This window comes from Etheostoma cragini, chromosome 6, assembly GCF_013103735.1.
Source record: "Etheostoma cragini isolate CJK2018 chromosome 6, CSU_Ecrag_1.0, whole genome shotgun sequence".
NCBI lineage: Eukaryota > Metazoa > Chordata > Actinopteri > Perciformes > Percidae > Etheostoma > Etheostoma cragini.
In genome coordinates, this window is record NC_048412.1 from 25,222,131 (window position 1) to 25,250,117 (window position 27,987).

The following is a 27,987-nucleotide window of genomic DNA, read 5'->3' on the forward strand; positions in this document are numbered from 1 at the left end:
AGTGTACAAAAAACGTATAGTATGTCGGGGAAAAGTCGTGTATTGAAAAAAAGTCACAGTATGTATGTCAAAAAAAGTTATAAAACGTCATTATATAGCATGCCAAAAACAGTCACAGAATAGTATGTCGTAAAAAGTCATAAAAAAGTCATAGTATAGTATGTTGTGAAAGGTCATAAAAAAATCATAGTATAGTATTTCATAAAAAGTCATGGTATAGCATGTCAAAGAAAAATTATTAAAAGTCATAGTATAGCATGTTGAAATCTTTTTATAAAAAAATCATAGTATAGTACATTGAAAAACGTCAAAGTATAGCATGTCAAAAAAGTCATAGTATAGTATGTTGAAATCTTTTTATGAAAACTTCATTGAAAAAGTATAGTATATTAGGTCGAAAATTTATTTTAAAAAGTCATAGTATAGTACATTAAAAAAAGTCATAGTGTAGCATGGCGAAAAATGTCCTAAAAAGTCGTAGTATAGCATGTCAAAAATGTCCTCAAAAGTCATAATATAGCATGTAACATATACTAAAGTATAGTATGTCATAAACAATTATTAAAACGTCATAGTATAGCATGCCCAGAAAAAGTCATAGTATAGTATGTTGTAAAAAGTTATAGTATGTCGTAAAAGGTCATAAAAAATGTATAGTATATTATGTCATAAAAAGTCATGGTATAGCATGTCAAAGAAAAATTATCATAAGTCATGGTATAGCATGTCGAAAAAGGTCATAAAAAAATCATAGTATAGTATGTCATAAAAAAATCATAGTATAGCATGTCAAAGAAAAAGTATCAAAAGTCATAGTATAGCATGTTCAAATTTTTTATAAAAACGTCATAGTATAGTACATTGAAAAAAGTCATAGTATAGCATGTCGTAAAACGTCAAAGTATAGCATGTCGAAAAAGTTGTCAAAAAATATCATAGTGTAGTATGTCATAAAAAGTCATGGTATAGCATGTCAAAGAAAAATTATAGTCATAGTATAGCATGTTGAAATCTTTTTATGAAAAAGTCATAGTATAGTACATTGAAAAAAGTTGTCAGAAACATCATAGTATAGTATGTTGGGAAAAAGTCGTACGTCAAAAAAAGTCATAGCACAGTATGTTGAAGTAAGTCACAAAAAAGTCCTAGTAGGGCTATAGTATGTCAAATAAATGGTTAAAAGTTAGTGTCGAAAAAACGTATAGTATGTCGGTGAAAAGTCGTGTGTTGAAAAAAAGTCATAGTATGTATGTCAAAAAAGTTATAAAACGTCATTATATAGCATGCCGAAAAAAGTCACAGTCGTAAAAAGTCATAAAAGAGTCATAGTATAGCATGTCGAAAAAGGTCATAAAAAAATCATAGTATAGTATTTCATAAAAAAATCATAGTATAGCATGTCAACGAAAAATTATCAAAAGTCATAGTATAGCATGTTGAAATCTTTTTATGAAAAAGTCATAGTATAGTACATTGAAAAAAGTCAAAGTATAGCATGTCGTAAAACGTCAAAGTATTGCAAGTCAAAAAAGTCATAGTATAGTATGTCAAATAAATCGTTAAAAGTTAGTGTCGAAAAAACGTATAGTAAGTCGGGGAAAAGTCGTGTGTTGAAAAAAAGTCATAGTATGTATGTCAAAAAAAGTTATAAAACGTCATTATATAGCATGCCGAAAAAAATCACAGTTGTAAAAAGTCTTAAAAAAAGTCATAGTATAGTATGTCGAAAAAGGTCATAAAAAAAATCATAGTATAGTATGTCATAAAAAAATCATAGTATAGCATGTCAAAGAAAAAGTATCAAAAGTCATAGTATAGCATGTTCAAATTATTTCATAAAAAAGTCATAGTATAGTACATTGAAAAAAAGTAAAAGTATGGCAGGTCAAAAAATTCTTTAAAAAATTCATAGTCTAGTACATTGAAAAAAGTCATAGTATAGCATGTCGTAAAACGTCAAATTATAGCATGTCGAAAAAGTTGTCAAAAAATATCATAGTATAGTATGTCATAAAAAATCACGGTATAGCATGTCAAAGAAAAATTATCAAAAGTCATAGTATAGCATGTTGAAATCTTTTTATGAAAAAGTCATAGTATAGTACATTGAAAAACGTCAAAGTATAGCATGTCAAAAAAGTCATAGTATAGTATGTTGAAATCTTTTTATGAAAACTTCATTGAAAAAAGTAATAGTATATTAGGTCGAAAATTTATTTTAAAAAGTCATAGTATAGTACATTGAAAAAAGTCATAGTATAGCATGGCGAAAAATGTCCTAAAAAGTTGTAGTATAGCATGTCAAAAATGTCCTCAAAAGTCATAATATAGCATGTAACATATACTAAAGTATAGTATGTCAAAAACAATTATTAAAACGTCATAGTATAGCATGCCCAGAAAAAGTCATAGAATAGTATGTTGTAAAAAGTTATAGTATGTCGTAAAAGGTCATATAAAATGTATAGTATATTATGTCATAAAAAGTCATGGTATAGCATGTCAAAGAAAAATTATCATAAGTCATAGTATAGCATGTCGAAAAAGTTCATAAAAAAATCATAGTATGTCATAAAAAAATCATAGTATAGCATCTCAAAGAAAAAGTATCAAAAGTCATAGTATAGCATGTTCAAATTTTTTATAAAAAAGTCATAGTTTAGTACATTGAAAAAATAAAAAATATAGCAGGTCAAAACATTATTTAAAAAATTTATAGTGAAGTACATTGAAAAGGTCATAGTATAGCATGTCGTAAAAGGTCATGGTATAGCATGTCAAAGAAAAATTATAGTCATAGTATAGCATGTTGAAATCTTTTTATGAAAAAGTCATAGTATAGTACAAAAAGTAATAGTATAGCAGGTTGTAAAAATTATTTTAAAAAGTCATAGTATAGTACATTGAAAAAAGTTGTCAAAAAATTTCATAGTATAGTATGTTGGGAAAAAGTCGTACGTCAAAAAAAGTCATAGCACAGTATGTTGAAATAAGTCACAAAAAAGTCCTAGTAGGCCTATAGTATGTCAAAAAAATCGTTAAAAGTTAGTGTCGAAAAAACGTATAGTATGTCGGTGAAAAGTCGTGTGTTGAAAAAAAGTCATAGTATGTCTGTCAAAAAAGTTATAAAACGTCATTATACAGCATGCCGAAAAAAGTCACAGTTGTAAAAAGTCATAAAAGAGTCATAGTATAGCATGTCGAAAAAGGTCATAAAAAAATCATAGTATAGCATGTCAAAGAAAAATTATCAAAAGTCATAGTATAGCATGTTGAAATCTTTTTATGAAAAAGTCATAGTATAGTACATTGAAAAAAGTCAAAGTATAGCATGTCGTAAAACGTCAAAGTATTGCAAGTCAAAAAAGTCATAGTATAGTATGTCAAAAAAGTTGTCAAAAATATCATAGTATAGTATGTTGGGAAAAAGTCGTACGTCAAAAAAAGTCATAGTACAATATGTTGAAATAAGTCACAAAAAAGTCCTAGTATAGTATGTCAAAAAAATCGTAGTATAGCATGTAGAAAAAGTTGTCAATAAATATCATAGTATAGTATGTCATAAAAAGTCATGGTATAGCATGTCAAAGAAAAATTATCAAAAGTCATAGTATAGCATGTTGAAATCTTTTTATGAAAAAGTCATAGTATAGTACATTGAAAAAAGTCATCGCATAGTATGTCAAAAAATATCATAGTATAGTATGTTGAGAAAAAGTCGTACGTCAAAAAAAGTGATAGTACAGTATGTTGAAATAAGTCACAAAAAAGTCCTAGTATAGTATGTCAAAAAAATCGTTAAAAGTTAGTGTCGAAAAAACGTATAGGCTAGTATGTCGGGGAAAAGTCGGTGTTGAAAAAAAGTCACAGTATGTATTTCAAAAAAAGTTATAAAACGTCATTATATAGCATGCCGAAAAAAGTCACAGAATAGTACCAAAAAATATAGTATAATATCTTGGGAAAAAGTTGTATGTCAAAAAAGTCATAGTACAGTATGTTGAATGAAGTCACAAAAAAGTCATAGTATAGTATTGTCAAAAAGGTAACCAAAAAATCATAGTAAAGTACGTTGAAAAAGTCATGTTGAAAGAAATTATACAAAAGTCATAGTATAGTATGTCAAAAAAAGTTGTAAAAAGTCATAGTACAGAATATCATAAAAAGTTAGAAAGTCATATAAGTCTGTTGAAAAAGGTCACAATAAAGTTGTAGAATAGTATGTCGAAAGTCATAGTATAGCATGTCAAAAAATGTATATTATGTTTTATATTATGTTGGGAAAAAGTCATAAAAAAGTAATAATATAGCATGTCGAAAAAAGCCATAGACTAGTATGTCGTTAAAAGTCGTAAAAACTTATGGAAGACTGGAATGTCTAGACTGAAAAATTCATAGTATGTCAGAAACGTAGAAGTATAGCATGTCCAAAAAGTCATAGTATAGTATGTTGAAAAAAAGTCATAAAAAGTCATTTATTTATAAATCAGGTGGTCCTGGAACACACAAAGGGTTCTGAAGGCGGGTCAGGAGGAGAGAAAAAGTCACAAACACACAAGGCTTAGGTGCAAGCTGATAAAACTAAAAAAGTCATAAAGAAATCATAATAAAACTTGTTTCAGCTACTTGTTGGTGCAGGACAGTCCAATTAGTACTTCTTAACATTAAGAACTTAGTTCAAAGACATGTGATATACTGTAGTAGTCAGAGGAGTATTGAGATGTTTCAAAAAAGAATTTTGGAATGTTACTTTAGACATTCACCTGTTGGAATTTTCTCTAAATAGTTTTTTGTGATAAAGAGCTGACAAAATCCCTTCAGAGAAAACACAAGACGTCAGCAAACATTCACACAAATTGCAAAAAATGTTGCTACAACAAAAATCAGCAGGGCTTCTTTCTCTGTGGCTTTGGAAAAGTTATGTTATGTTCACAAATACTGACTAAAAATAACCCTAGGGCTGCAGTTAATGATTGATTTAGTATTTGAAGTATTTGCAGATATTTTTTTCTCGATTAAACATACAATGTAGCTTGTTGTGTTAGACCAACAGCACAAAACGCCAAACTATAGTATGTTGAAAAAAGTCATAGTGTCTGAACTAACAGTCCAAAATGCCAAAATACTCACTTAAAGTACATGAGTATTCCTATAAAGATTTAGTGTAGGTCTTAGTAATGTGTATACACAGTTGTTCAAAGTTGAATACAGAAAAATACCACCATTGTTAAATGTGTACAGAGGATAATGAGCTCTTGATTTTGCAGGAAATGAAATGGGAGGGATATAAAGGGGAATGTGTTGCCCTACTTCCTCTTATAGCCACAAGAGGGCAGAGTGACATCATATGAGAGAGAGAGAGAGAGAGAGAGAGAGAGAGAGAGAGAGAGAGAGAGAGAGAGAGTGAGTGCCTGTAGATTTAAATTTGATTTGTGGTACAGAAACAAGTCCCTGCAGGAATATCCATCTAATTTATCTTCATTCAAGTCTATGAATCTGCTGTTAGTAGATTTAGGAGATTTGCACTTTCTACTACAGCTTTAACAAATCTACATCACATTTTTTTAAACCAATGGAAAGCTGTTTAACACAGCTACACAAAAAAAAATTGGCACACCCATAAACAATGTGATGTGCTTGTAGTTAGTTTCCACAGGCTGATGCTCCTGATGACATTAAGTATTACTTGCTAGTGGAATGAAACTAAGTACATTGTCAGTGCTGAAGTACTATTTTTGATATTCTTTTACTTGAGTTTTTTTAATTTTATGCTAGTTTATAGGTTTACGCCACTACTTTCCCTAAAGTTATACTTACTAGTTACTTTTTACATATAAAACATATTTGACATGCATGTACACTATATTATGCAGTAATATAGTACTAGTTTACTCTGTAGTATACAAAGTATCTAAAAATGTGCTTCACATTGAGGACTACAACATTAAAATGCTCTTAAATGTATTTGCTAGTAGTACAAACAGTATAATAAAATATTCTATAATAATACACTTACAACACTTTGAAAGAAGCCATTTGGCGTGATTACTTTTACTTCATGTCCTTAAACTATCTAAATACTTTTTGTAGTACATTTTGAATGAAAGATTTTTTGCATGTAATGGAGTATTTTAAGACTATGGTATTTCTACTTTTACTAAAGTAAATGATCTGAGTATTTCTTCCACCACTGGTGTTACTAAGGGATTATATGCTATGCTAATATGCTAAAAGTTTCTGATTACACCTTCTGATTTAAGGGACCCAAATCTGATTGTTTTGCCAACAAGACAAACAGTTATACAATGTTTCATCATGTTTAAGCATGCAAAATATAACTGATGTTTTCAGACCACATTCATCACATTCATATGTAGATATGAATAAGAAAAATGTGTAGTTTTTCAGTTAGACTTTTCATCTAAACTCACTGAGGGCCCTATTTTAACGATCTGGGCGCGAGGCGTGAAACGCCTAGCACAGCTGCGCTTAGGGCGTGTCCAAATCCACTTTTGCTAGTTTAATGGGGGAAATACGGGTCCATGTGCTGGTCATAGCGCATTACTATTATGATGGCGGATTTGCACCGTAATCTTTTCATTTGTAATCTTCTGCGTTTGTGCGTGCTGCTGCGCTTGTGTAACAACAATAGTGTGCGCGCTGTGCACAAGCCTTGGCGCGTTTCAGTAATGCGCTGTTAAAATAGCAATGAAACGCTGTGTTATTGACTTTAGATCAGGTTTTGATGGTCAATGGCTCAATCATTTTCTGTTGCTGAAAGATAGCGTAACGTCAAGAATTCACCTGAACACACCTCAGGCTAGCTTTTTCCTTAAGCTTTTAGTCTGGATGCTCGGCTAAGCTGGCAACAACTTCATATTCAATGTACAGACATAAGACTACATACTTCTTCCACCACTGTCAGGTAAGTACTCAAGAAGTATTGTTGCACACCTGCAAATATACTAAAGAGAGTAATTGTTATTCATATTTAGTTTGCAGTCAATTATGATGGTATTTTGGCCGTGTGACCTGCATGGGCTTACTTTTACAACAGTTACTTTTGTGTTTGTGTGGATTGTTTTAAGCATGGATCAAAGAGCACATTAATCAGAAATGGGACTCCCATACTACATTCTTTTTTAAATATCAAAACTATTCAGATATTTATTTTATTTCTTTCCTTATTGCCTATTTTCTACACACACAATCAATCACGTACTGTAAACATTAACTGATTTCCCCCAAAACACATGCTCATTACACTAATTTAAATGACAGTAATTGCATGATATTATTATTTTAGTTTTATTAAGTATTATGATTTGTAATTTGACTGGTCTGTCTTTCCCTGTTGCTATCATCGCTGTATCTATTAAGTCACTACTGTGACTTTTGCACCAATAATATAATTTAAAAAAAATCTGATAGGGGTCGCTTTTAAAAGCAGGAGTAAATAGAAGAGAAATAATCGGCAGGTTAACACCACCTGTTTGTTCTACAAAATCTACACAGACTACAAGAAATATTCCTGGATGGTTTGTCCTCACCTGCGCCAGCACCTTCACTCAGTTAGTCAGGCAGGACGTGTGACACTTTAGGGAGAGGTCTCAGGGAAAGGTCAGGGGCTGCAGGCACTTATTTTGGAGGGTGTGTTGAGGGGGGGGTAAGCCCTCCACATCCTCATTAGCTGCTGCCGCTTTGAGCCAGCTCTTGGCAATTGGGACACGTGTAAATCATCTCATGTGCATTTTGGCCCATCCAGACCGGCGTCCCATTGGTGTCAGACTCTTGGGTCTTAAGAGAGCGATGCACCTTGACACAGTAGCTGCTGCTCTCACACAAGAGGATGGCATGAAGGAAGCAAAAAGGATATTTAACAAAAACAAAAACGATGATGTGAGGTTGGCTGGACGACAGGGAAAAAAGGTCTTCAACTCAAAGCGGGTGGGGGAAAATGGGTTTGGTTTCATGAATGAGGATAATGATAAATAGGGCAATTAAACTTGTCAACTCACCAAGCTAGGTATATCATAGACACTATGAATATGAGGAGCACAAAGGCTCCGGCTGCTACACCATACACCCACATCTTCAGCTTCCCATCTGTGGAGGAGGAGGCTCGTCAGTTTGTCTGTCTGTTTACATTTACAGCCAATAAAAGCTTTTTTCTCTTTCTTCAGAAAACACATTGCTGGTTCTTTTTTCCAGTAACATGTTATAATAATAATGATAATAATAATAATAATAATAATACAGCCTGCAATTTACAGTGTAATTCTATGCATCAGGTACCAATAAAACACTCACTGAGCTGGTGCTTAAATCTAGGTACACTGGAGACTAGGCATTTTAGAGAAAAGGCAAAGTAATTATTTTGTAAATACTAGGTAATCATGGTGTGGACCAAAGTACATTTATTCACGCAATGAACTTAAGTACAATGTTAAGATACTTGTACAGTACTTTGTTTGAATGTAGTACAAGCACAATTTAAGTTAAATTCCCCAGTACTGTCCCTTAAGCACCCAGTATTTACAAAAATAAGAGTATAATTTGTTTTTCTTTTTCTATAAAATGCTCAGTTGTTACCACGGCTTTCGTGTTTTCTTCCATTACCGACAGTATTTTATTGTTACCTGATTTATACAATGAAATTACGCTATATAAGTCTCCCCTTTTTTTATTCATCTTACTCAAAAGGCAAAAACATGTTTTAGATCTTACTGTGATGGAGTGCAATATCAAGAAGTGTGCTGCAGACATTTGGATGATAAACGATACAGGGGTTTCTGAATGTGACGGTGTTTGAATGTAGAAGTTGTTGCTTCTGACAGACATTAACTCAATCTGTTCTGCACTCTTGCATCCTAAATGTTTCTGTTGCTGTCATGAACCATCGGTCACAACACAGTGTGCAGATGCACTTCTCAAATGTTAATGTACCAGCAGTTCAGAGTAGGAAACAAGGTTCATGCATGCATCAGAGCAGACTGGAACAGCATGACAGCATGTCTGAGGCATCTTTTGTTTGTAATGTGTCAGTTTTATTTCATGCCAGTACAAATGTGTTAAACCTGATGTTAATCACACCCTGTAGACAGTAAGTTTGCCGAACACAAACTTAAAGTAAAGTACATTCTGCTGTTGCTATGTGAAAACCTTTCAGCTTTATGCCTTAACTTCACTTCAAGGATTACATGGTGCTCTGCAGGCTGAAAAATTTGGCAAACGCTGGGTTCTCTAAAAGCTTTTCCCTTCAGATAAACTTAAAAAGACGTAGTAGGCACTTGTTTTTCTTATCAAGTAGTGCAAGAGGAAATATTCTAAATACAAGCTCCTGACTTCAAACCTGCACATACAAATAACCTTTAATGTCACGATTGCAAGTGGGAGCTTTGGAATTATTGGAATTGATTATTTACTAAAATTGATCTTGTTATGGATGACTATTTTTGTGCAAATAATTGCACATTTGTAGTCAATATAGGCCATATTTACAGTCATCATTGTTGTATATGTTTTAATTCTATTTTTTTCTTGTTGTAAAAGATTTATGATACTGTCAAAGGAACATTTCCCTAAAAATAAACTAACCACGTCTGTATCCTTCTGACTTCCTCCACATTTCTGACTTAGACGGTATTTATGTGGTGGTTTTTCCAATTATGGCTTGACAAGTGGAAAACAGGAGCCTCTGAAGGGTATATTAAGGCAGAATTAGTTCCCCAAAACATGACAGTTAAGAGATTAAAGGTTTTCACTTGACAGCAACAAAACGCAATTCTTTACGACTGGATGTGTCTCTTGTATTTTTTTCACATTTGTAATTTTTGTGAGCACTGTGAAGAGAAGTTGAACTAGCAGTCATTTGGATTCATCGTCAAGTGTGGCATGTGGACTGACCTGGTCCATAGGGCTGCAGGTACCAGGTCCGGCCAGTGCGTCCCGGCTGGATGGTGGTGGGCAGGGTGGGGTTAATGGCACGACTGGTCTTCACATCCCCTTTCTTGCCCCCCGCTGTGGGGATCTCCAGGATCGGGATGGGGGCACACTGGTCCAGCTGCCCAGTGGGTGACAGCACCTCTGTGAATCCTTCCTCGCACATGCACATACTAGCCTGCAGGGGGCAGCGCAGAATCATATTTCATCAGGCGCAGTACATCAAGGGAGTGATGGGGCATGGCGGCATGGCATTGAATGAAACTAATGAAGAGGCCCTGGACGTTGGCATGGCAGGGTCACCGACCTGTGACCGTTTACTTTTAGATAAAGCACCAGGTTTTTCACAGAGCACATTTGTGTATTCACTGTATTCATTGTACAGAAAGGTGTGTCATTTAGCCTGATATTAAAAGGATGGACAAAACATTAGAGGCACCAGTCAGTATAACTCAACAAAGTTTAACAGCACCACAAATTACAGCCTCCAAAGTGTCCATAAAGTTAAATCAACATCTCGCTAAAAGTGTTTCAACAAAAACGGAACAATATGACCTTCATTAAGGGAGGATTCCTTGCAGAACTGTTTTAGTATACTGCATTAGCAGTTAATAAACTGCTAACTGAGAACAGATTTATCATGCTGGTCTGGAGATTGAACCAGTGGCCAGACCTGCTTTTCTGTGGTTATTAAGTCTGTCTGCTCTACCAACCAGTACAGCATGTAACCAGCTTTTATTGTGAGGTTCAAATTTGGTTTACAATTCAAATGAATAAACCTTGAGATTTACCAGCTGCTGTTTCTCATGGACATACAACTTACTTATCTTATTTTCTGTCAATGCAGCACAAATGCATTGGGTGGCAATATGGGGAATTTGGATTTTACATCTCTATGCTGCCATCATTTCCTTCCCTGCTGAATTCAAATTCAATTCTGGCATCTGTGTGTCACAGGGAGTAGAGAGACTGCCAATCATCCAGAGGACCTGTGCTTCCAGATTAACATCTTTCTATAGTTTTTATTCTGTTTACCCTGTTTTTATTGTGCATCTTTGTCTGTAAACCACATTATTATTTACAAGTTTTCATTTTAATTCTTTTTATTTACATGTTAAGACTGGTAATTTGAGAACAATGAGCGGCTCACCTCATTGCAGAAAGACTTTGGCATGAGACAGGGAGGGTCACAGGAGCTGTTGTCCACTGAAGGGTTCATAGCAGGACAACCTCCTGCGGGTGAAAAGACAATAGCATCACATGATGTTTCTAAAGGAATACAATGACCATTATCTGTGTGTGTCCCGGTGGATGTTCTTCTTCTTGTTGTTGAGTACTAGCGCCACCTCAAGTAAGAAAACTGACATTTTTATATTAAAAAGTTGTCAATGTATTTTGTTTTTAACACAGTCTGTACATTCATCTAAAGGGTCCAAGTCTGGAGCCATGCAGCTAGACCCTTCTCGAAAAATAAGAAGATCACTCAATAGTGAAAATAATCATTAGTGCCAGCCTTAAAGGTAAAATCATCCAATAATTTACAAGAAATAAAGGCAAACATTAGGAGTTTAGTATTTAGTTTAGTAAAGTATATGTAAACCTAATTTTGTAAGGCAGAATTTATACATATATATAGCTAGCTTTCCTATGTGATGCACCAGGTTGATTTGGTCTGACCAATAGTTCACAGCATACAGGGAAAATTTGTACACTTAACAATGTAAGCTGACCCAAGGCTTCAAAAACGTGTTAATGACCTATAATGCAAGCTCCATTGTGAGACCCGAGAGTTCCTTACCGGTGACATTGAGTCCATCTGAGCGCTGACACCAGATAGTAGAGCGAGTGGAGTTTAGACGAACGTTGCTGAACCATTTGTACTCGTAACATTCGCCCCCTGAGAGCAAAATGAAAAACAAACATCTGTAGAGACTGTACGGTGGGAGTCTGCAGTGAAGACCATTAATCATAAGAGTGACGGATTAATAAAGCAGCTGCTAAGTTATGGTTGTATAATAGGCTGCTGTCATATAATATCACTATCAGTGTGTCTTCTGCACAGAAAGGTCCAGTTCAATGTTTTAATCTTCAGTAAGAGCTTTTGCTTAATGACTTTCTATCAATGCTATTATGACTTTATCAATATCTCCATCAGTGCAGTAAATGACCATATTTCCCTACGGAGTCCTGTGTAACCAATCATCAGTCCAGCCCATTCGGCAAGCGTAAATGAACAATTTAACCTTGAACAAAGGAAAGATCTATTCTCTGCAGGCCTACAGTATCCCAGCTCCAGATGATTCTATCTGCAGCTTTCACGTGACAATTTGTCTGCAGCTGAGACAACTTCACCCTTTATGTTCTTCACTGTTCCTCCCCTTTTAATGCTGTGGTACAGATGAGGCCATTTCTGAAATGTGTTGAGTTATCATTGAATCATTCACTTCTGCCCGATATTCCATCAGATTGGAGTTTTACTGCTATTGAAACATTTCCCAGAGGAAGAGCCATTTTGAAAGCAGTAAAAATGTCAGTAGTCAAGCCGAGTCATTTGCAATAAATGTTAATAACTTTCATACCAAAACCATTTACTGTGTGCCCATCACACACTTTCTAAAATCACAAATTCATGGTCACTAATGAGGGGAAACAGTAATTGCTATTCCCATTAGCTGGTTGCTAACGTGTACAAAAATGTATGGAAGGCTAAAATTGAAATTCACTTTTTAGCCGTGCTGACACCACAAGCAGGTCTAGAAAATTTGTATTACATTTTTTTCTTTTCCCCATATCTGTTCGATCCATGTCCCCTTTCTATCTATAAAGTTTTAAAAAACAACTTAATTATATGAATTAACAGTTATTTTTAAGTGACAGTAATAACTACGTTTTTTGAAACAAGCTAGGCTAGCACACCTACAGCCTATGTACCCACTGCACATATGCAATCATGTTTATTCATGCTACATCATTGATATTATGCACATAGGCATATACTGTAGTTGAGCTAAGTTAAATAAATATATGCATGCCCTGTTTATTTGCTGCATCTGCTATTCTTTTTCTTGGAAAACAGTGATGTCACATAAACATATTATTTCAAAGACCAGACATATTGGCCTATTGGTCCTCTTGGCTACTAGTTAAATGTGAATGTGTGTGACAAGTAAAGCCCTGATACATATAACTGTTATCCCCCTTAGAGTGTGGCAAAACAAACCTTTATACCAGTGGAGCAGAAAAAAAACAAGAGTGAAAAATTATAGTGAGAGACAGGAAACGTAAGTAGAGAGAGTGGTACGATGTGCAACAAAGATCCCCCGGTTATGTGGCATGTGCCATAACGATTAGGCTACAGAGGCGCCCCCACAAAAGGAATTTTTAATGTAACTACTGTATTTGATCTCCCTCTCTTCATCCCTAGCCTCCCTTTCTCCGTCACTGCTCTCCTTCTTCCCCATCCTACACTCTCTTCCTCCTCCGCCTTTACTGGTCTTTCTGGGCCACTCCCTCCCCCCTGCTGTGGGGCTGTGGACAATATCCAGCAAGTGGGGAGAGGAAAAGTAGGAGATGAGGGCAGAGGGGGATGGCTGCCCTACAGCATGAGCCGCTGCCTACTGTACAAGCTGATCTTTGGTGGTGGTGGTGATTCAAAGCCCACACTGCACCTACTGGATGATTAACGTGCCTGGGGAGGTGCAGAGATCACAACCGTAAATGAGCAAGGGTTTCCTCCGTTTAGAGCTCTGACTCAAGATATCCCATCTGGGAGAGACTCAATTGAACCAGTGTACAGAGGGGAAAACAAAGTCATGAAGGTAGTTACTGCATTAGTTTTTTCAGTCATGTTTGGTGGCTTTGTGGTCAGCACTTTCCCCTAGCAACAAGAAAAACCTTCATCTGATTTCAGCCCCCAATCACCCAATCAACATGTTCTCTCTTTGGGTTTCTTCCAGTTTCTTCCAGAAGACCAAATAGTCTGCAGGTATGAACCTGCAGAAATGAAGCTCATTTGCATGCACTGAAATAAACGTATACTTCTTGTGTTTTACCTGTGCAGGGCTGAGACTCCCAAGCCTGATCAGGACAGAGCTGCAAGTTTTCAGGCTCCTGGGCCAACACAGCTCGTGAGCGAACTTGAACTGAACCAAAGTCCATGTCGGCCCCCTTGATGCAAACGCTCACACATGAGCTCCAGTCTGACCACTCCATTAGGTAGCATTCACCTGTAGGGCATAGAGACAGCACTTTAATTTAACAACATATTCCAGTTTCCTATTTCACTTTAAACTGGTTATGTTTGGGTTTTGGACTGTTGGTTGGACAAAACAAGACATTTGAAAATGGCTCATTGGACTCACAATTCCATTTTATAAACTAAACAATGAAGCGATTCATCAGAAAAGTATTTGGAAGATAAAGAAATAAATTATCATTAGTTACATCCCTATTCAACAGCACTCCCAAAATGGAGAAGTTCAGTTATTATGACACATTATGTAAGTTACAAAGCAAAAAAAAACATTTAATTCTTAAACAACATAATTGCTCTTAACAAATTAGTTTTTAATTATATGAAAAAATCAATCAATAAGATGGTGCAAAAATAGAAAATACATAGGGGTGAACCTTAAACCGTAAAATGTCTGACAAGCAATCAATAGACAATCAATTGTTAGTAGGTAACGACCAAACTTATATAGCTTGGCCTGAATAAAACCTGTAGAAATTAAATCTTTAAAAGTTATACTAAATCAGCCTGGCATCTCTTCACCTGCTCAGGGTGGAATTTTTGAAATAACTTCCTGACCTATAAAATTGCCCAGTCTGGCTTTGAGCCATATCCCAAATCTTTTAATTTCCTGCGAGCCAGTGTGCAGCCTCAGATCCCCAGGCAGGGAGGCCCTTCTGAATCCTCCAGAGTTTGTTAAGACTAAAATGTGACAGGGTTATTTAGAAAGACTTTCCTGAGGAGCTTTAGCTGGCGGAATCAGTATTATCTCAGAGTTCACATCTAGAGTTACTGTAATAGATTAGATCTTTTATTTAATTTTCACTTTTAAGATACAGAACTTGTATCCCAAATCTCGTGTTGTAGCTCCTTTAACTTCTTTTCATTTTTTTTATTTGACTTGTAAAGAGCAGTTAATGCCAAAATATCTGCTTTGCAGCTTTAGTGTAGATGTCCTGGTGGAAATCAGATCTATAACTTTGACAGTACTATATTTTATATATTTTACCCACTCATTCAGGAATAAGAATGGTGTAATCTGGGTGAGATGCAGTAGAGATAAGGAACATGTATTTCCATATCATATGATATGATGGTTGAGATGCTTTGAAGAGTTTCAGGAGGAGGAGGTGTGAGGTAGAGGGGGGGGGGGGGGTAGCTGAAATTTAAATACATACAGCCCTTGTATTTCTTCCCAAATCACACCACAGAAAGTCGCTGCACAATAATCTATGCATTTGATTGCTGTTTGATACTTTAGTGCTCCTGCAGTTTAGCAAAAGGGGTTGGACTGATTGGTTATCTAGGGCAGCATTTCTGAATGTTTTCCATCTCAGAGACCAGGAGACATCTGTTGAGCGTTTTTTTAATCCTCCAAAATAAAAAATCTGCCAGTGGGAACACATGCCACACAAACCATTGGACGTGGTAGTCGTGGGTTGAAGAAAAAAGAAGAAAAAGTTTTTCTCCTCTATATTTTAGAGAGATTGAATGATGAACGATCAATGATAAATCAAAATAGACACATAGCACATTGGAAAGGAACTCCACATTTGTATTTTGTCTTTTGGCAGAAGCAAGTAACAATAATTCTCCCTTCAGGGACCGCTGACACGGAAAATAACTGATTTTTAGTTAAGCTCTACTGTGAAAAAACACCCTTCTTATCAGGCTGAATCATAAATTGGGTGTTTAGATTTCCAACTTTTCTTATTGAAATGTTGTAGATTTGCCCTATTTACCCAAAGAAAAAACTTCTATTTACTTATTTATGTGCTCGTTGGGGGTGCATCTTGAGACTATGAAGAGCATCGCGGTGGCTGTGGGAGGGAAACTGGAGCTGCAAACCTGATGGACAGAGTCCGGGTGGGTTTAGACAGAGCTCACCTGTCTATCTGCTCTGCTCTACGCTGCAGAGCTACATAAAACCCTGTAGCTGAAGGAGCCTCCGTCTTTAACCCTGACAGTAAGTCATCAGACACAACTTTTCAAGTGATAATCCCATCTGTGGAATTCCTTCTTTCTCTCTTTTTTTAGTAATGATTGGGGGTGGACATCCTTGGTGATAAGCTGATAGTGTGGTGTTTTTGCACTCCAGAGCTGAGACATCACCTGTCAATCAAGGTGGGGTCAGTAGGCTACTGTGATGACATTTGCCTTATTTTTTGACACAGTGGTAATGCTGCTTTTGCTGTATACCCTCTTTTACTTCTTATGGAGAGTTATTATTATAATTTGATCAGATTTGCCACTGTAAACACCTGAAGTACGTAGCCTGACATCACCAAAACCACATGCAAAAGCAAGGTAGTCTAGAATCTCTCAGTTCATTTTGTTATTAATGGTTGTAGACCTAAATCCCTCTGGGTGCAATTGGGTAGACCTACAACCAATCCCAGCAACAAGACGTGACGTAGCGCTGAATGATGGACAAATTTAAACAATTTGGCTGTGTTGCTGTTCTTGCCATCCGATTTGCCATCAGAAACGTATTTATGAGAATAGTTATTCAACAAATGGTTCGACATCAGCTGCAGCCATCTTGGTTGTTTTCGAAAATGCCTCAACAGCACTGCTCTTACTTAAGGTAGGTTTATGCTCACCGTAGCAAAATATTTGCTCTGCCAGAGCAATTAGGCTATGAAATACACAAAACTGCTACTGCTATTTTATAAGCCCTTCTGTTCTCATTAAGTACGACTTGAATATTGTGTTATACTGATGGAAATAGTGCTGTTGAAGTATATGTTATCCTGACAGCATGTTAAAATGGAATGGCTTATTCTATAACACCAAATAGCATAAATAGATCAGATTAACAGGGAGATCTCTAGCTAAAATCTAAATAAAATATACTTATAAGAACAAAGAAATTTAGGAATTAAACTTTGATCTCCTCTGCTGATTAGCTAAATAAGGAGTTCCAGAAAACAGATGTCCAGCTCAGCTTAAAGACAAGGCCGAGACCTAGACACTCCCCAAAATAAAAAGAATCATCCTATGCAGGTCGATCGTGCACTGACACTGCCAGGTTCTAGGGTTTGTTACCTGCTGGGGCCACCCATGCCAAGCTTTGGGTGGAAGCATCACCCAAATAGCACATGGCATCAGTCTAGTTTTAGGTTTTTTTGTTTACTTCACCTAGGTCTGCTTAACAACAATGCAAGTATAGTTTAAATGGCGGCATGGAGCCTCTCCAGCTGCCAAACAAGATTATGTTAGAAGAAAATAAGGGTGATTTATATTTTTCTTAGGGCCTTTTTGCACCTGAAAGTCCAAACCGAGGTCTGGACAAAGGTTTGTGTATTTGTTCCATTGTAAACATGTGAACGTGCAAGAACAAAAAAAAGTGCGAAAAACAGCAACTAAGGTGGGCGGGGCTTAGTGAACGATTAATTTCCCCTACATTTTGTAATTCATTCGACTTAAACTTTGCTTATATTCTTTAAATTTTGTGTTAAAGCCTTTAGGGTTTTTGTTATCTCAGCCACACAGATTATTGATTGCAACTCTTTTTTCTTTGTTATATTATCTTCAACTGTGTGTGTGTGTGTGTGTGTGTGTGTGTGTGTGTGTGTGTGTGTGTGTGTGTGTGTGTGTGTTTTGATCAGCCTTGCTTCTATGTTTCTATGTGTATAAACTGTACAAACAATAATAAAACACGTTTGAATTGAAGAGGTCACAGCTTCTGTTTGGATGCACCTTTCTATTTCAAGAGCAGGTGGTCCAGATGCCTTCCACGTAAAACAAAATAGTTTCTGACAGCAGTGCCTCTGGCTTGGCAAGGCGCTTCAACAAACAAGCTAACAGGGTTTGCTTGTGGGAGACCTGTGAGGGATCATATTTTGACAACTGCACTAGTATTTTACACCCTTCATGTGATACGTCTCAGTGTGAGATGAAAATAAGTACCTGTTGATTTATATATAAGATACATTATAGTAAGAGCTGTGCAGAAAATGGGTAAAACTGAAAGTAAATATAAAACCCAAACCAGCATGTTGAGTACAATGGAGACTTACTGCCTTGGCAGAGGAAACTAGAGGGCTCTCTGAGTTGCTACAGGCAATGAAATACAGTAGCTACCAGTAAATTGAACTCACATAAAACAGCACGGTTATTTAAAGCATCTGCTGTGATGTAGTCCATTTATTCTGCCTCTAGGTGAGCTCATACCTCTCACTTTAGAGGTCATGAATAGATACTCAATGCTACTGCTGTGATACTCAAATCTAACCTGTAACAAAAGTATTTTTTGTGTATTTTAGGCTACTTTGTGAAATAAATCTAATCTGTGTTGACTTTGTAATGCATTGTAAAGTTCTGTGTTCTGCTGGTAGAACCTGAGAGCAACTCCGCCATGCAAAACAGAGTTGTAATGAATTATTTCCAATCTACCCCTTAATTAATTAAAAAAAGATTGATTTGTCCAATGCTCAGATCTTCATGGCTCCACTAAACTCTGTTGGAAAATTGTGTACAGTACAACAGATCCATCAATTATTACGGGAAGACAGATACAAGACTCCGAGATTTGAATACACTGAGGCACAACTACAGATTTGACCGAATTCAAGTGACGCTAGCATTAGCAGCTAATGTTCCTTTTAACTAGCCTCTATCCCCTCAAAGCCATGTGCTGTTTTTAATAGGGGTACATACTTTTTCATTATGCTGTATGTAACATACAGCATAATAGAAAAAAGGAAAAGAAGAATGACACTCACCCAGGAACTCAAGTAAAGAACATGACGGACTGGTAAAAGAGATATCATGTGTGTATCACTGCCATGGTTGGTGTGGCAGAGGACGTACTTTCTGTGGACATTTCTGACTCCACATTTGAAATAAAGGCCGAGGAAATTATTCATTTATTTAATTTTCAATTTTAACTTTTATTAATAATAATATTATGAAATAAAAATAATCACTGAATAGTTGCAAGTCTCTGTAGTCTCCGTAAGATTTTTGTATTGTATACTGAACTGTGTATCCAGATACAAATGTATTCTCTATCCTGTGTTTGGACATGACTTTGCAAGGTTGCTCATACAGCACAGGAAGCTCAAAATAACCATATTTTGAACAGCAGTATTACCTGGGCAGGGAAGTGTACAGGCCTCTTTCAGGTTGATCTGCTTGTCTCCGTCGATGGCCAGCTCCAGGCTGCTGCACAGCTCTTCGTCCACCAAGCTGCTTTCAACGTTGCTGGAGCCGTCCGACACAAAGCAGGACAGGTTTCGGTAGCGTATGCCATGTCCACACACCACGCTCTGACAGGACAGAAACACCACGGGAGAAAAAGGAGGATGATGAGGAGTTATCACAGTGAGAGAGACAGTACAGCTGCTTATAGCTATGGCTGGAAATTGTGTCCGTTAACCATTTTAATTGATAACTCCACTAATGAAAAGATGGATTTTATGTCCAAATTACATTAGATTGCTGATAATTGTGTGTTTGTATATTTGGCATACATATCTAAGTTGATAAAGTGTGCTGCCTTTTACATGTAAGTGCAAGTGCAAAAAAAAACATATAAAGTATAAGTGACACTTTAAAGCTGTTTAAAGCTTTAATAAGCAACTGATGGATGCACAAAATTAGAAGAAGGCAAGAAGTACTATTTATTTACATTTTGATTTGCATTATCAAATCACTACCAATCACCGTGGATGAGATGTAGATAAAGAGAGCTTAATCAGGAGAATCCTCTTTAAATATGGTGTCACTTAAAATGTTATACTAATTAACTGATGGATAGTAAGCTTTCTGAACAGACAGGGGTTTTAAGTTTTCAGTCCAGATTCTAAAATCAAAGGAAAAATCACTCATGCATATATAATTAAAACCTGAACAAAGATGCTAATTATTGTTTCTCCAAGCACTCTTCTTGGCATGGATTCATTCAGTTAATCAACAACAACAAAAAGATTCTGCCATGTCTTCGGTGGACATAAATCACTGCTAGAGATACCTCAAGGGTTTGTGTCCTGTTGCCTCTGCACTGTGTGAGTGTGTGTGTCTGTGTGTGTGCGTGTGTATGTGTGTGTGTGTGTGTGTGTGTGTGTGCATGTGCATCTTAAAGGTCATTGGCTGGGTGGAGCTGAGGTGCCATGACGCTAACTGGGAAAACCTTGCCAGTGTTCCTGAGTTATTTAAGCCTGCCTGCCCAGGCGCCTGTGTGTCGGTCTCTTCACTCCTCACCACGTGGGTTGCTTCTTTGTTGCACTTCCTTCTTTTGTTTTAACCTAAAAACACGCACCTTACGTAATTATCATGTGTAACTTTAATCAACTTTAGTTTGCTATGGCTATGTTTGGCTTGCGGCTCCCTTATTTCTTGCGGCCCATGAACCGGTCGTGACAGTCTATTGTACTGACTGCTATTTTCCTACTGCTGCTGCTCGGCACACAAAGAATTCAGTGGATTATTGGACAGAGAGTTAATTAAGAGGGACAAGTGACCTCAATGAATTATAAGAGGTGACATGTCTCCTTGTATTCCCATGAAACTACACCCATGCTTGCAAAGTTCTTTTAATGTCTTAAAGCGATGAAGCTGACTGCTTTAATAATCTGACCGGGTGGCACACAATTCATAATAAAGGGTAACGGCTGCCAAATTTCTTGGCAAAGGTATCGGTTTACAGTAATGTATTAGCGTTAAAAGTACATTAGATTGATTTTTACTGTCCATCTCACAAAATAACTGTATGCACAGGGATTTGATGGGGTTATTCATCAATACTAAAGACTCCATCCATTTTTACAGGTGTTGAGATTTCTGTCTTTTCCACTTTGTGGCCCAAACTCAAGTGTTCATTTATCTCAGATGAACCAGGGACCTGTCGAAGCTGCATTGATTGCAGCTGGCAGAGGTCAATGGGCTCATTACTATTTATTGCCCCTGGATTATTTTATTCTGATATAATGTTGTAATTTATTAACGCACCTCCACCCGACACTCGGACCAGGGGCTGTACTTCCAGCGGTAGCAGGGTCGGACAGGGCAGGGCTTCCACTGCTCCATCTGAGAAGGGCAGGGCCGGCCGTCGCCCTGAGAGGCCTGGACCACTGACCGCTGCCGCCACATCTTACCTGTAGAAAACACAAAGGAAGTGATATCATCAGTGTATTACTATTTATTTTCCCTTTGACATTTGTGTACGTTCCTCTTAGGTGTTGTTTGACAATAAGCCAAGAATGTGTATGCTATGGTTGCACTGGTAATTGTAATTGTTTGCAAATTACATTGTTCAATCAAATAAATAGTATTTAGGCAGATTAATTATATAGCACTCGAGCTAGAAAAACAACAACAGGGTCCTGTCCTGATAGTGAAACATGAGTCTTGTAGTTTACCACCATGATAAAAAATGAAGGTTCAGTTTTCACTGTTTTTTCTTCTGCTAAGCGTTAGTTCTGATTTCTTTCCAAAACACAATACAATTAAACAGAATGTAGAGTGGCTGTGTGTTTGCCACAATAAAGTAAATCAAAAACTGATTTTGGCACATAAAATGACCAATGCAGTTTTACAAAAAGCAGTCACCCCTTAATTTGAAATGCATGTGTTGCATGTTTTGAATGCATTCAATTAAGTCTTCTATGCAAAAGAGCTCTTCCACTTAACAGAGCAAGCGTTTCTAAATAGCCTGAAATACTGCACAACTTTGCTGCCATCTTGATTGGTTCTTGGTCAACTTGAGTGAAATGTCTTTTCTTCTACATCAATCAGCAAACTGACTGTAAATAAATTCAGAACATTACAGCAGCTAACACCTCAGAGACTGCTTTATTGAAGTGCACAACTGAAGCTATGAATTAGCTGGATACAAACACATACACAGTCACACGCAGACACACACATTTTAAAATGCAACCTTCCTTTCTTCCTTTTTTAAACAGCCCACTCTCAAATCTTAGAATTCTTTATTGTTACATGTCACACTTTCTTTTTAGACTGCCTAGCCAGAAATCTGCTCACCTCAGAATACACCTTCACCAACCTACGACACCTTTCAGTACATAAAACACAAATCAGCATTCCCACACAATCACACAAACTGTACAACCTCATATCCTAATCCACACACACAGGCCAAAAACACATTAAATAAAGTCCCCTCTTGCTCCTGTAGCCTTTCTTAAACTTTTATCTTATTATTTATGATTAAGCAACTATCGCTGTAGCAGCTCATCTTCAAAGCGCTCCCCACAGCCCTGAGGAGCAGGAAGAATGTAATGGGACAGAATCAATCGTGTGAACCGCCAGGAACAACAACCAGGCACCACGAGGACACATTCTCACCGGTCATTTGGGAAGTCTCTAAAATAAACACTTCTCTCTTTTGCTTTTGTGAGTTTTTCTGGGCAATGCCTCCAGTTACGCATCCTATTATCAAAGCAAGTACTTTTTGCTGAGCATGCATGTTTGTGCTTAGCCACACCATGCTTTAGTTCTTTTGTGTGGAGTCACGGACATGTACAGAAACGTACTGATGCAATAGGCTCCTAAAAAACAAACTTGAGACAAAATTGTATGCTCCTTATCACCTATACCTGTATGTTTTTTTTACTTGCATATTACTGCTTCACATTCATACATGTATACAGACATAATCTGTCCCTCAATTTCAGACCCCCTCTCATGGTCATTCATATCAGCTGTGCCAATAAAAAGGCACATCAGAGGCTTTATTTCCCGAGGTGTCTCAAGAAATATTGGATGTCCCTTAACATTCTACAGAACTTTACCGCTGTACAATTGAGAGTATAGTGACAGGCAACATTGTAGTGTGGTTTGGCAGGGCTACTTCATATGACCTTAGGGCAAAGGTGGTAAACTGCAGCTAAACCATTGGAGTTCCACTTGAACCTCTCCCAAACATTTACTAGATAGCATTTCTAAGAAAGCACTAGGTATTTTGCAGTGACTCTGTAGTCATCCTGCACACACTCCCTTCTCCTTCCATCAGGGAGACGTTTGCAGGGCATGGCACACGCACATCCCAATTCAGGGATATTTTTTACCCCCAGGTAATAAGGCTTCTTAATGATAGTACAACAGGAAGGATGGCTGAGGTTGGAGCTTAGTTGCTATGTTTATTGTGCTTGGATGTTTTTAAATGTTGTTTTTTAATTATTACTTATTAACTGGTGCTGAGAAAGTGCCAAGGCACATTGTATTTCATTGCTGTGGTACTCTGGATTAATATGCAAATGACAATAAACTTGAGCTAAACTGAACTGAACAATTATAACTTGGGGCTTTAACACTGAATTACCATCTACTTGATGACACTGTCAAGTTTATTCCACCAGGGGTAGACATGACCCTTACTGTTGGACATATTAACTCATTAATTTGTGTTTTGTTTGTGTGTGTTTAATAAAGGTGAGATCATACCAACCAAACAGCACAATGTATGTCGCAAACCCCCAACATGGCGCTTAAAAATCCGTTTAAAGTTCAGCAAGAAATAATTATTAAATTGTAAATAACGAACAGTGGCCAGTACTATATGTAGTAAACATGTATACAAACAATAGAGGATTTAAAAATTCCCAAATCAGCTTTGCAAAAGGTTCATGTGAAAACATGTGTGTTTGACCTTTTGTTTAAAAGAAGACTTCACAAGGCACCTTCACATATGCTAAGGTCATCTCATTCCAAACTACCTGTAAGTACCATATACAGCGGGTATCAGGTTGTTATACACTAGGTGAAGTATTTAAACCCAAGACTTAAAAATAATTTAGAGAAATGTGACTTATCCTGTGCAATGTCTTGCTGCACAGCATGAGTTTGTAATAACTGAACCAACTGCAGATCCGTGCAGATCTTTGGCCCCTGTTGCAAATTTAAGAAGTTGATATGTTTGTCCATTTAAGACTATAAGGTGACTTAGCTCAGCCTAGCTAATTAAGCATCATATTTATATCACGAAAAATCAGACTAGCTTTAATATGGATAATGTTTTATTATTCGGCCCTGAGCTTCTGTCTTATGTGGCTCTTTTTGTTTTTGTTATGTCGTTACTTTGTTTTATCTGGCTTTTGCTTTTGTTGTATTTGTATCTAATTAATTGCCCATGAAAAGTGTGTTATTGAGTGAATACCTATCAGACCATTGTAAGATGATGCTTTAATGATGATGAAAATTTGACCAAGCGAAGGTGTTAGTAAAAGGTTACAGATTTGTATTCTTGCTGCCAGTGAGTCCTGTCAGTTCTTTCATCACACTGGAAATTGCTCAAGGTAAAAATGTCAGCTAAATGTCAACAACAGTGTGCACAATTTGAGTTGATATTGTTACCCTCTAGTCCACACGTCTGTGAACAATCTGACCAGGCCGACCACTCCGACAGCTGACAGTTGACGGGACACTCAACCACACAGGAGATGTTCATCTGCCACCTTTTCTCCAAATTCAACTGCAGCACATGTAGGAAATGAAAAGGATAATTCATGTCACATCGCCAAACCATTCACAACACAAGCGAACAGTCGCGGCACAGCCAACTCAAATCTGTTACGACAGCAGCGTGACCCCTCAGCACTATAACTCCCAGAAGCCTGTGTTCTGGCAGGGGACAGACTGTACTGGGCAGCATCAGGCCAGCAAGGTTGGAATATCAATGTTGCTGTGAAAGCCATTCTGACATAATGTGTTTTTGTGAATGAGCCAGATGATGAAGTGGGCTAAGGGTTAAATATCTGTAGGGATGTCTCTACCACAGCCTGCCGGCTACAATTACAGGGAGCAGAGACACATTATTATTGAATTAAACGCTCAGCCTGAAGCAAGGACAACAATCTCTGCACGGGAATACATCTGAATATTTCATGTTGGTAGGAGCCTAATATTACTGGAAGGGTACTACAATATATTGTAATAATGAGTGATGTGATTAAGTCCTTAAGACAAATGAGAATGTCAAAGAAAGAAAGTAAAAACTGAACTAACAAAAATGATAAAAAGGAGACACTTGAGGAATGTTTGCACATCTCACCTCCTCACAGAACTTTATATCCACTGACTTGCCGTCGCTGCGAACACAGTCGAGCATCCGGGTCTTGATGCCGCTTCCGCACACAGCGTTAGGACTCAGCTGACATGTACTCCAGTCTGAGGAGAAACACAACATATTTACATTTATATTTTTGGCCGGAAATGTTTTTAAAACTAGCAATATAAATGCGTCAGAGTACTTGATAAAAACATGCTGTACAGCCTGTAGGTGCCAAGCTAAAATACCAACAACACAGACAATCTCGTACAACTTAGTATTGGTAATATTGTTCATAAAGTCCATCTCAGCTGTGGGGGATAAGGAAGAAGGTAGAGGGAGTGATGGGGGTAGTGTAAGCAACAAGGGTAGAGGGTTAGGACGAATCAAAATATTTTTGCAACCTGTATTGTCTACAGATTTGAGTTGTAAAATGATGAACAACTCAAAATAAGACACTAAGAAATCCATTCTATTGTCAACAAATTTTGCAATTCTGCAACTGTTGGAAAAGCTAATTTTCCAACATTGCTAATAGCATAGATTTTACGTATTTTGAGGAAAGTCCAAGTCAAATTTCAAGTCATTTGAGACATGCCTCAAGTTCAAGTCAAGTTACAAGTCCTCACAAGCACATGTAATGCTGGGATGTTTTTCAAGCCTCAGTGCCATCAAATCAAAGACAGTTGCTTATTTACACATGCAGCAGACTTGAAGCAACAATAGCATTAATATGAAGTTGTTTCTGACCACCTGAGGAATGAACTGAAAGTCCAATATTCACTCTCCTTTCAGCACTTTTTCACTATATCTACATCTGGCTTTTTAGCTTCTAAATGCTTCAATATTTTCCCTGGAAACAGCTGCCTGCTGTGTCTGACAATGACGCTCATGAGAGCAATGAGAGTAAACAGCAAAAACTGAAAATTTGGCAGGAAAGACAAAACAATGTGCTGAAAGACACTGAAACGTTCCTTAGAGCGGATGAGAATGGATTTGGGTGATCATTCTCTGTGAGTTCCTTACTACCAGCGGATACTGTATATCCATGTGATCCATAATTACTGGGAAAATATTGATAATAGCAGCTATAACTATGATTAAGTCCGAGGTTTGTGGCCAACATTACAAGCACCTGCAAAGAACAAAATAAAATGATTGTATACAGCCTCTCATAATTTATAATATCCCCACTTGATAAAAGAAATTAAGACAGGTGAGACATCTAAAATTATCTTACGTGTGTGTACAAGGTGAGCTGTAATGATGGTTGACAACATTTTCATCTACTAGCAATCAGGTAACTGTTAAACCCCAGAATTCACTTATCACTCCTCCAATTCACTCATCCCACCTCCAATTAGATTACATTACATTAAAGAGTTTGGAAGACGTTGCTGTTAATTTTACCAGCTTGGATGCAAGCAGAGTAGAAAAGCAGGTGAGAGGCAGTCATAATTTAGACCAGACCAGGAAGCAAAAGCAGAGAAGCATTTATTCAAGTCTAAAGGAAGCACCATTTCTTCACATGTTCTGCTTCTGTTGTTGGATGTTTTTCAGTTGAAGGAGGATGATGTGACTGGATAAAACACAAAGGAGACGCTTTTCCAAAGTGTTCAACTGCGTCAGCTGTCACACTTCAGAATGAATAAATCCCAGACATAGAAAAACAACCGTGATGTGTCTCAGCCTTTTAAGGTTGAACACACAGAAATGCCTGTCGCACCATGTTGCCTCATGTTACTTTGAAAGTTGTTTGGCTCAAGGTTTAATATGCTGATATATTTAGGGTTCCAGAAAAGCAAAGGTACTAGGATTTGTATACAAAACATCAATTATTTTGTGGATATTTAAATGGTGTATTAACAAAGTGCAGCAATATCAATTTTATTACCTGCTATGTGTCTGACATAAACTAAAATGATCAGGCCTTTACTGCACTATAGATAGATCTTTCAAGAGGGGCGTGCCATGCATATAAATTAACTACTGTGGGCTCCCAGATGACTCAGCAGAATGGCGAGGACGCCTTGTGCTTCCCAAAGTACAACTTTGACTCCAGCTCATTGCCTTTGTTGCATGACACACTTCCTCTCCCTCTGCCTTCTATCCCTTCTGCCACAAAACTCAAAACACCAAATGCCTTAAAATAATCAGTGTGTGTCTGTGTTTCTGCTTTGTTGTGTTTGGAGTCAGACTCTAAATAGCTTCTGACTGGCTCACCGTCGATAACAGATGACTACTTTATCAGCAAAGAGGTCATTGAAGGTTTATAACAGCTCACTTAAATCCAATAAATCTGGCTGCCATCAGTATCTTTTCATGCCAGCATCATAAGCAAGCTGTGTCGCCAGGCAGTCAGATTTGAGTTAAATAACCAGGATTTAAAAGCAACATCAATAAATGTTTTCCCCAAATAAACCTCACCATAAAAATCCAAAGCTGTAAGAGGTTGAACTTGGCCTTCCCAAAAAATATTATTCTCAGAAGTGGCTAGACAAAATTTTATTCCAGACAGGGTGCAAGCGCCTTTAAAACAACAGCTTGCATGCTGTTGTTAAAAACACACTGTAACAACAGGGGGGCTGAAGTATCACTCATGACGTGTGCCATCTGTTGACAAAGATGAGTGGCTGTTTTTAGCTGCAGCGAGCTCGATTTCAAGCTTGACTCAGGGAATTGTGTCTCCTTCTGCCGAGGAGCTTTGTGGCACTCTTGGGACTGAAAAGAGGTAGATGACAACAAGAGAGAGCGGCAGTAAGAGACTGACTGAAAAAGAGAGAGAGAGAGAGAGAGAGAG

The 27,987-nt window shown here is 37.1% G+C and overlaps 1 protein-coding gene across 8 annotated transcripts in view; it reads right to left on the minus strand.

Annotated features, from left to right (window-relative positions):
• LOC117945826 (thrombospondin type-1 domain-containing protein 7A) overlaps positions 1 to 27,987 on the minus strand; it is a 143,358-nt gene that overhangs the window by 8,707 nt on the left and 106,664 nt on the right. For 5 of the 8 annotated variants that reach the window (XR_004656907.1, XR_004656906.1, XR_004656905.1 and 2 more), the window contains 10 exons: positions 25,191 to 25,306; positions 24,494 to 24,611; positions 21,128 to 21,273; positions 19,272 to 19,446; positions 13,995 to 14,168; positions 11,741 to 11,839; positions 11,093 to 11,175; positions 9,907 to 10,120; positions 8,019 to 8,106; positions 7,551 to 7,831 (listed from right to left, as the gene is read on the minus strand). Coding sequence is in view for 3 of the 8 variants with exons in the window: in XM_034873532.1 (XP_034729423.1) it covers positions 8,019 to 8,106; positions 9,907 to 10,120; positions 11,093 to 11,175; positions 11,741 to 11,839; positions 13,995 to 14,168; positions 19,272 to 19,446; positions 21,128 to 21,273; positions 24,494 to 24,611; positions 25,191 to 25,306 (1,213 nt within the window). In the remaining 5 variants the exon portion in view is untranslated. The remainder of the gene's footprint in view (positions 1 to 7,550; positions 7,832 to 8,018; positions 8,107 to 9,906; positions 10,121 to 11,092; positions 11,176 to 11,740; positions 11,840 to 13,994; positions 14,169 to 19,271; positions 19,447 to 21,127; positions 21,274 to 24,493; positions 24,612 to 25,190; positions 25,307 to 27,987) is intronic. The other 3 variants (XM_034873532.1, XM_034873534.1, XM_034873533.1) reach the window with 2 other exon arrangements.